This window comes from Diplotaxodon limnothrissa, linkage group LG20 (genome assembly GCF_057381915.1).
Source record: "Diplotaxodon limnothrissa isolate DT_005_m linkage group LG20, D_limnothrissa_male_GT1.1, whole genome shotgun sequence".
NCBI classification, from domain to species: domain Eukaryota; kingdom Metazoa; phylum Chordata; class Actinopteri; order Cichliformes; family Cichlidae; genus Diplotaxodon; species Diplotaxodon limnothrissa.
This window is the reverse complement of record NC_140615.1, coordinates 31,471,161-31,481,117: the sequence shown is the minus strand read 5'-3', so window position 1 is coordinate 31,481,117 and position 9,957 is coordinate 31,471,161. Positions and strand designations below refer to the sequence as shown.

At 42.5% G+C, this 9,957-nt stretch overlaps 1 protein-coding gene across 1 annotated transcript; it reads right to left on the bottom strand.

Moving 5' to 3' along the window:
* Nucleotides 1-3,794: 3,794 nt before the first annotated feature.
* Nucleotides 3,795-9,957, bottom strand: LOC146611216 (isocitrate dehydrogenase [NAD] subunit gamma, mitochondrial-like). Its single transcript, XM_085345412.1, has 11 exons — nucleotides 9,889-9,957; nucleotides 8,727-8,774; nucleotides 8,291-8,388; nucleotides 7,175-7,290; nucleotides 6,118-6,178; nucleotides 5,888-6,020; nucleotides 5,668-5,801; nucleotides 5,490-5,592; nucleotides 5,109-5,255; nucleotides 4,010-4,165; nucleotides 3,795-3,896 (listed from the first exon to the last, which is right to left on the bottom strand). Exons 1-11 carry the CDS (start codon nucleotides 9,955-9,957, stop codon nucleotides 3,795-3,797), a joined length of 1,167 nt encoding a protein of 388 aa, XP_085201538.1.

Genomic DNA, 9,957 nt, shown 5'->3' with positions numbered 1-9,957 from the left:
CCATGCTGTGTCTGCTGCATGTGTCTGTGTGCGTTTGTGTGCTTATTACACTGATGGTGACCTCTGCCAACTCGCTCTGCTGTTTCTCCTCTCTCTCCTCTTTAGCACATCCCTCTCTCTCTCTCTCTCGCCTTTCTGGATTTTATGAACGTGGAAGAAGAAGAGGAGGAGTGAGAGAGAGGGTGATGAAAGGACGCAGTGCCCGGGCAGTGTTTGCGAATTAATGTGATTTCCTGTTGATTATTGATATTAAACATGTGGCTGTTGGCCCTGCTTTTGATCCACCCTTCAGAGCAGATCATGGGGAACATACACCAGCAGATGAAATGAGATTTTCTCTATTAGGCTTCCAGAAATGATCAAAGACCCTTCATACGCGCAAACTAATATGCGTACGTGTGAGTTTGCATCAGCGGGTGGTCGAGAGGGGTGTGAGCAGGCGGGCAGAGAGAGTGTCAGATGTTGTGACAGATGGGAGCTCAGGTTTTTGGAGAGAAATGAGAAGGCAGCAGCAACAGAAGGAGACTTGTCTTTCTCAGCAACCTTTTTCCCTCTCACCCCTGCTCCACTGTTTTCCCTTCTTCTGCATCTCGCTGTCCTGCATTCCAGTTTCCTCTCCCGCTCTCATTCCTTCTCCCTCTGACGGGGCGGTAATCTGCTTGCTTCCCCTCGATTGCTCCCTCATTTGGAGAGGCCTCTAATTATCGAGGGGCCCGCAGAGCAACCTTAAACATACACACAGAAACAGTCGAGCGCGAGGCTCATTGCTGCTCCGCCATTTGTGTATAAACAACTTTCTTATGTCTGTTAAGTATTAAGCATGAACACCAGGCTTCAATTAGTTTTAGTTTACGTGTGAATTGTTGGTTTTTTTAGCTGCACGGCAGTCAAAAAAAAGACTTTTGTTTTGGTCAGCAAATCCCTTCATTACCCGCTGTGCTCTGTTCCTACTGAAGAAACTTGTCCTTTTAAGGCAGGTCATGCATACTGATGTCTCGCAGCTTGTGTCAGTGTACTGGCTTCCTGCGCCTTTTAGAAAAGACTGTAAAGTCCTTTTACTTGTTTGTAAAGTCTAACCTTTCATAGATCTGCAACTTCCAGCTACGGGTGAGAGATATTTTGCTTCCTGTCTTTTATTTCCAGTTAACTGGAAACCATTATTGAGGCCTGGTTCTAGAAAAAAAAAAGCCACACAGGTAGTTGAATGTTGATTTTATCCAAAAATGGCTACTGATCCATTTTAATTGTCCTGAAAACTCCCTGAAAGCCTTCCGTCGATCCAAAATGCTGCCGTGAGAGTACTGACAGGGACTAGAAAGAGAGAACATATTTCTCACTATTGGCTTCTCTTCAGTCCAGAATCAAATTCAAAACCCTGCTCCTCACATACAAGGTCTTGAATAATCAGGCCCCATCTTATCTTCATTACCTTATAGTACCATATTATCCCATTAGAGCACTTCGCTCTCAGACCGCAGGCTTACTTTTTGTTCCTAGAGGATTTAAAAGTAGAATGGGAGGCAGAGCCTTCAGCCTTTTGGCCCCTTTTATGTGGAACCAGCTTCTAGTTTGAACTTAAAAGATGTCTCTACTTTTAAGGTTAGGCTTAAAACTTTCCTTTTTGCTAAAGCATATAGTTGGAGCTGGATCAGGAGGTCCTTAATCCTCCCTTAGTTATGCTGCAATACGTTATGCTGGGGGATTCCCATGATGCTCATGATGTATGACTCACTATGTGTTCATACACCTCTCTGCATGTAATTATTAGTTCTTATTAATCTCTGGCTCTCTTCCACAGCATGTCCTTTTCTTCTCTTCCTCCCCTCACCCCATCCAGTCGCAAGATAGGTGCCCCTCTCTGATCCTGGATCTGCCGGAGGTTTCTTCCTGTTAAAAGGGACTTTTCCTTCCTACTCTTGCCAAGTGCTGATTGTTGAGGTTTTCTCTCTATTAATGTGGAGTGTTTACCTTAAAATATAAAGTGCTTCGAGAAGACTGTTGGTGTGATTTGGTGCTATATAAATAAAGTTGAACCAAATTAAATTGAATCTGGATTTACGTCAGGGTGAGACTCTCTGCCTGTTTACTCTCCATAACTAGTCATCAGAAGTGTAGTTAAACTGCAACAGATACTTTCATGTAGCTGGTTGTGATGATTGATGGAGAAACTGTCTCAAGGCCGAAAGGATTCACAGTAACTTAATAAATTACCGCACACACCCAGCATATGTCAATCTGTAGGACACATGTGTGAGTCTATGTAACTCCACCCTTTTAAAACGGTGGGCCTTTTACCTTCTAACCATCAGACTGTGAACAAACAGAAACCTCTAAGTTAAAAACACTCTGGTTAAGCCTTCAATTAACTGATTGTCACTGATTATAAAGGGATATTTCACAATCACTTGAATGTTTATTGTGTTACATTTGATGCTGTATTTTTACCTTTAAATGGAGGGCAATGGAAATACCACCATGGTGGGTGTGTAATTCTGTGAATAGGATTGATCTTTAATTGTATTTATAAGAAGCAAAACGATAATTAAATTGATGGGGTTTGTTAGTGTTATCGGCGCATCAGCAGCTGGAGGAGTATTGAAACGTCTGGTGTTGTGTAGTGCAAAACACAAAATAATGAGGCTGAAGGGACCCAAACAAACACTGTGATGCTGGGTGGACTGGGAGAGAACGACGCAGCCAGCTCTTAAATGCTCTGCGGAGACTGAACAGGTGCGCCCATTAGCGCTAATTAACCCCACCCACTCTGAAAACTGCACAACAACACAGACGAGACGGAAGGAAATGTGACCAGAGGGCTGCCACATTACATAATTACTGTTATTAACACCATGTTACAACACCTGTAGCCTTGGCCCCTCCCATTTAAAACAAGCCAAAATAAATTCATGCAGGTAAAAAATGGATGGATGCTCCACAGGTTTTTAGTTAACCGTATCTCTGATGCCTTAAACCTCCATTCTTTCTACTGGCCAGCGGGGGGCGACTTCTGGTTGCAAAAATACTTCCATTAGAAGTCTAAGGAAAGACTGCCCTTGACCAACTTGATCTGTGATCTGAGTTACTTTATTTATATTTAGTTATTTGAAGCAGGGCTGCGATACATTTTCCATATATTTATTATCACAGTGGTTCATATAAAAATGACCAGAGTTTCAAATACTGAGGTGTAAGTGCAAGTAATCCCTGTAAGCCCAAAGCTCAGGCTCTAAACACTGATTAAAGAGACAGTGGAGGAACTGAAGGGCTCCAGCTTATTTTACGTGATTACTTTTTCTATCTTTGAATTGTGCAAAGCTGCTCTGTAGGTGTCCAAGAATGCAAATATGGGGGGTGCAAATAGGCACAGTAATTTATCCATTCAGCTATCCATCCACCCATGCATCAAAATGTTGTGGTTGCACAATATGATGTGAAATGCAAAGCTGGAACAGCTATATTTCAGTAGGTGACAACAGTTTGGTTAATGTTTTGATTTTTAGTGCACGGTTTATAACAGTTTTCCATAATAATAAGAAATCGATCCAGAATAAGATACATAGAAAGCATTAGTTGGATCTCAAACAGGTGCTTTATTTTTTGCAGTTTCACAAATTATTCATACAATAATTAGGAAATCTTGAATATAATATCTATCATAGTACTATTATATATTTCTGCTTTACACAGAGGGCTTTTTAAACCACTGAACCCACATAGGAAATAAAAGCTGTCCATACATTACAGCTTCAGTCCAGTCTTACAATGAAAGGTGCAATCGTACAGTCATCTGGTTTCTAGTGTCTCTGTGTGCGAGGTCCACTGCTCTGGATTGCATCCATGATGGACTGGACCATTTCAGATGTGGAGCCCTTACCTCCCAGATCAGCAGTGTGCAGCTGGAACACAAAGGAGATAACATATTTAGAGTAATGTCGAAATACAAAGCAGGACATAACAATAAAAGTTGAATACCACCAACAAATTGCATGTAGCATTGGTCAAATCGTACCTGGGAATCGGTGATTGTAGAGAGGATGGCTTTGCGGATCATGCTGGCGTAGCCGTGGAGCTTAAGGTGATCCAGCAGGAGGCAGGAGGCCAGCAGCATGGCCGTGGGGTTTGCCGTGTTCTTGTTAGCGATGCTCTTCCCAGTATTCCTGGTGCCCTGTACAGAGAAGAGCACATTTAGAAAAGTGATACATCCATTTATACGTCCTTACAAAAATGAGATGTTACATCAGGGGAGGCTTGAGTGAGTGTACACTCATATGTGCGTATAGAGCTTGATTGGAAAAACAACAATTATGGTTTCGTTAAAAATTAAAGTGCTTAGATTACACAATAGGGAAAAATTCAAAAGAGGGAAGTTAACGCTGCACGTTCACATGAAAGAGGTGAAATAGAAAAGAAGGAAAGAACCAGACGACCAGAAGCAGGACTGGGATTCAGCTGCCGAGGGTGAGGTGAGGAGCACTCAGACCACCCAGCCATGGACATGTGTTCATTAGGAGATGATGAACATCATACACACCCACAAAAAAACTTGTCTGAAAACCGGACCAGTTCAGTGATTCCAGTTAGTGGAGGCGAGGCTAGCAGACAAATCACTGACGATACAGGAAGCTTAGCCAGTCAAAGAAAGAAAGAAAGAAAGTGTACTTTATTGGTCCCCGTGGGGAAAATCCCTCTCTGCATTTAACCCATTCACTCAGTGAAGCAGTGGGCAGCCACTGGGCGCCCGGGGAGCAGTGTGTAGGGACGGTACCTTGCTCAGGGGTACCTCAGGGTAGTTGTTCAGGGGAATCGAACCCCCGACCTTCCGATCATGGGGCCACCACTCTACCTACTGGGTGGCCACACACACCCAACTCCAACTTCTTCTTTTAGCTGGTGAGTTATAAATATTGATAGAGACCAAAACCTTTGTTGTACGAGGCTGTTAACATGATTATTGATGCTTTAACGGTGGGATTTTAACAGGGCAGTCCACAAAGATGACTCGCTTTTGGAGAGAGCCTCAAGTGGACCCTAGAAAAACTGCAGCTAACCCCAGAGAGAAAAACAAAGAACCCACAAGACATGTAGAGATCTCATTAACCCTGTCTCACCGTCTCAAACACAGCGTAGTTTTCTCCGTAGTTGGCTCCAGGCACCAGGCCGGGTCCACCCACCAGGCCGGCACACACGTTGCTCACAACGTTGCCATAAAGGTTAGGCATGACCATCACATCAAACTGCTGAGGCCTGGAAACCAGCTAAAACACACACAGAAAAGCTCATTTTAGGACATGTTTACAAGCTGGAGAAGCCAGCACACACACGTTTTTTTGAATACAGAAGGAGGTTTCAATGACTAACCGCCTTCTGTTGTGACTCTCAAGAGTCTTGGCTTGAAAACGCTCACATTTTCTGATTAAATACCCCAGTAAGAATGTGAGGGACATGCTGACACAGACACCACACAATGAAATGGTCTCACATGGACATGCCTGCATGGTTGTGTTATCCACAATCATGCTGTTGAAGGTGATTTCAGGGTAACCACTGGCCACCTCTTTACAGCACTCCAGGAAGAGGCCGTCGCCCAACTTCCTGCTCCGAGAAACAGACGAAAAATGAGTGGAACACATTTAAGAAACGAGATAAAACACAGGAACAGAAACGGACATGATGTTAGCTTTGTGGATGGCGGTGACTCGTCTGCGTCCTTTCTCTCGAGCTGTCCTGAAGGCGTAGTCGGCGATGCGTAAAGATTTGGTCCTGGTGATGATCTTCAGACATTCGACGACGCCTGGTACACTCTGCAGAGGTGCAGTGGAGATAAAACAGAGACTGATTAGTTAGAGATGCACTCAAAGAGATGGGATCCACACACACAGAGACACACCTCATGCTCCAGGCTGCTGTACTCGCCCTCCGTGTTTTCCCTGATTGTTATGATGTCGATGTTTCTGTGGTGCGTCCTCACTCCTGGCAGGGACTGGCTGTGCATCACACTGGCATACAGATCCAGAGTGGTACTGCAGCGAGGAAGATGAGCACAAACAGAGAGCTCAAATTCTGTGACTTTACATCAGCAAAAAATCCGAGCTGAAAACCAAAGAGTTGTCGACTCACCGGAGGAGGCTATTTCGGGACTTATGGGAAGGTGGCAGGTTGTGGTTGGTCTCAATATTTCCTAAATAAACAAACATATTTATGTTTAAAAGAGAAAAAAAATGAACTGTTGCAATCCAAAATTAAAAAATCCATCTTTCCAACAGATTTTTTCTGCACTAGTTAAGTTTTCTACTAATTTCCTTGCATACGTTTTTCCTGTGTAAAGTTCAGTTTGTTTCTCTTATTATTGGTTCTTTATTTATTTGTGGATATGACATGTTTGCACACCTGTTACCTTTGGTGTCTGCCTCACTGACTGTCTACTCCTGTATGACCTCACCCTGGATAGTAAAATACTTCAGCTTTGAGCTTCTTATTTCTTCCTCTCATGTCCTGTGATTGGATTCTCCTCCTCCTCTGTGCTCTCTACATCATTAGGCACAACACTGACTATGTGATTTTCTCAACATGCACATCCAAATATTTCATTTCAGAGTTTCCGTTTATTTATTTTTATTATGAATTGTAAACATAAATAAAATGTTTACATGTATACGAAAAAGGAATCAATAAAGCTTCCTAAGAACATTAAAAATCTCTTGTACCAGTCACACCTCACTGTTGGGCCACTTAAAAATTTACATTCAAATACTTACCATGAAAAAAGTATAAAGACTAATCAGAGGTAATTCACATGTTGATCTTCATTTGTCTGCCTCTTTTGATCTGAAATTCATCTTGTACTTGTTGGGAAGTGATTATAAGTAGAGCACAAGAATCAAACTCAGTAAAATAAATCGGAACAGAAGAGGAAAAAGAAGTTCAATTGTGTTTATTGTATATGATTGGTTCAGTGTTATCGCCTCTGGGAATGATTTATGTCCGTTTGTCTCACTTACATCTCTAAAAATGATTTAGTCATGAAAGTTGCTTCTTTTGTGTTTTTTTTTCTTTTTTAGGAACATGATGTTTACTGTTTATGAGACACAAAAAATAAAAAACTTTACAATTTTTGTGTTTCTTTTGCATATTACCTGCCTTATAACTTCATTTAAGGTATATTTTCCACAGTTACCTTTCAGTGCAACTCCATTGCGTCTGATAGCCATTATGGCGTTATTGATATCATCTTCTGAGGTCTTAGTCGAGTCCACATTGACGACTTCGAAGTCTACAGGCACACAGCAGAATCTGATAGTGAACACAGGCAAAGAGAGCACTTATGAATGAGAGAGCTGAACCATTTAGTGGCCTAATATTAGCACTGCATCTGTGTGTGTGTGTGTAGTCAACATTATGGAGTGTGTCTCAGGGCATCCCACGGGAAATTCTGAGCATCAGCGACTTAAATCCTGGCATTCTGTTGAATGTTAATGCACCAGTATGTGCCCTTTCTGCATCAGTTTATGTTTTTAGCAAGAGCCAAAAGGAACTAATCAGTCACCCATTTGTTTTTAACCGCTTATCCAACTTAAGCTTCTTCTTTTTCTAAAACTGCTCCCTCTGGACTGGGGAGATTGGCTGCTCCGAGCAGGACCTCACAATCTTACTGAGAAGTGAAAGAAAGAGGGAGCGTGAGGACGACCGGATTTGTGTGGCATCATCAGAGTTTCCTCTGTGTGCTGGCTGGAGTCAACCTTAGAGATATAGTGAGGAAGTCAGACATCCAGATGAAGCTCAGAGTTGAGTTGCTGGTATTACTCGTCAAAAGGAGCTAGTTGACATGGTTCAATTGTCTGAGCTCCTCTCTTTGAAGACACAGAATCAACCAGAGATGTTATACATCTCATCTGACATGGGAATGCATGGATGGATGGATGTAGGCTTGAGCGTATCCCAGTTGACATGAGGTGCAAATCTAATCCTCTAAACTCTACTGAAGTCTTAAATTCATTGCTTATACATTTCTGTGTTTTAAAAAATACTTTAAAAGCTGTTACTATGAACAGCTTTCTGTCTAAAATGTGCACACACTGTGAGAAGGAAACATTAGCCGAGGATGGTTCAAGAAGTCAGGGTAACCTTTATTTATCCAGACATCCTTTACAATGGCAGCCAGGCAAAAAGCCTCTGGACGAAATTTATGAAGTGCTAAAAATTGTAAAAAGTTTTGAATTTTCAACACGCTGGTGGTGAATGTTTCAGTGAAATTCTGCAGAGAGTAATCGTGAGTGCATGAGGGAATTCTCACCGGAATAGCTCACACACGTGTTTGGCCAGCTCCGGTCCGATGCCATCTCCAGGAATAAGAGTCACGGTGTGTCTGCCTCCGTAACGAGCAGGTGGAGCCTGTAATGCACAAACACACACATTTTAGATACAACCCTAAACAAACTACAGAGACCTGTCACTCTTTTAGCTGTTACACTAAATCTTATAAGCACTTATAAGCATCCATACTCACTATGGTCTTGGGTGGGTGGGTGGGTGGGTGGAGGGAGGAAGGATTCAGAGCAAACAGGGGAGAGAAAATAGGACAAAGGAGAGGCTGAGACCACATTTTCTTGGAGAATCGACTCTAAATGTGAATCATGGTGAGGGGTGGGGAGTCAGAAGGTCTCCTAAAGACCGAGCTTACAGAAATTATAGAAGCTATAAAATAAATCCTCATATATAACACAACTTACAGTGTAAGTTGACTTGTGAGTCTGATGACAGGCTGCCACAACAAAACCCTAAAGATGCAGAGAAAAAACAGAGGTTACACGCAGACAAGTCCTCTTAAAATGACCAAATTACCTTCATAATAAATAGTATTCTAATTTTAAAATGTTCTAAAAAAAAAAAAAAAACCCCAAAAAACTATATCTACATATATATAGTTTTTGACTTTTATAAAAATTATTTATTTCATTTTATTTATTTGTTTTTAGCTATAAAACCAGGTCACAGACACGTTGGAGGCTGGCTGCCTCTACTCCTAGCAGCTTCACTGTTACGCTGTTATTTAGATAAAGACGGCTGATCTGGACGTGTTTGATGGACCTGTTCTGGAACCCGGCCCATATGTTTGACACTACTCATCCACATGCAGATGAAACAAAAGAAACATTTCTGTTGTTTGGATATTTTTAGGAGGGTTGGTGGAAGTATTACAAGTGCAATAAAGTAATAATTAGTCGATGTTTTCTATGTTGTGATGCTAGTATTACCACACAGGAGTGAAAACAAACGTAATTATGGGTCTCGACAGGCTGTTTGAATCATAAATAAATAAAAACATGCATTTCCACCGTGACCTGCAGACTTTAATGAACATGTAAGCATAGCAGAGTCGACGAGCGTGGAAAACTGAGGTTTTTCTTTGAGCTCAAATACAATGAAAAACAAAACAGGAAATGCCTTCCGGATTGGCAGCTTAAACATAAGAGGGAGCCTGATGAGGCTTGTTGCGTTTGTTTTGTGCAGACTGGCATGTCTACACAACAGCGAGGCGCATATTTGTGTAGTTATACCTTCTCGAAACTTCTTAAAACTGCGTCTGAGTAACAACACAAGCAAAACACGGACTCGTGGACAACAGACAGCTTTTCCGCCGGAGAAGTGAACCTGTCTGTCTTTACTCGGCGCAGAGGTGTAGTCTCTGAATAATGCATGACTTTGCAGGGAAGAGTGTAGGCTTACAGATGGCAGCAGGAAACATCCTCAAACTGCAGAATTACGTAAAACGCTGACGCGAACCGGACGCTGACCCGTGGTGCTGAACGGACAGCGGCAGCTAACTAACCACCTGCTGCACCATCCAAAACGCGGTGTGTTCAACAGGTAACCGCACCGGGCGGCTCCTACCTGCGGTGACCGGGGGCTGAAGAGCGGTTTCAGGGTTCCGGACAGAGCGCGCATAGAGCGGGTCGTCAT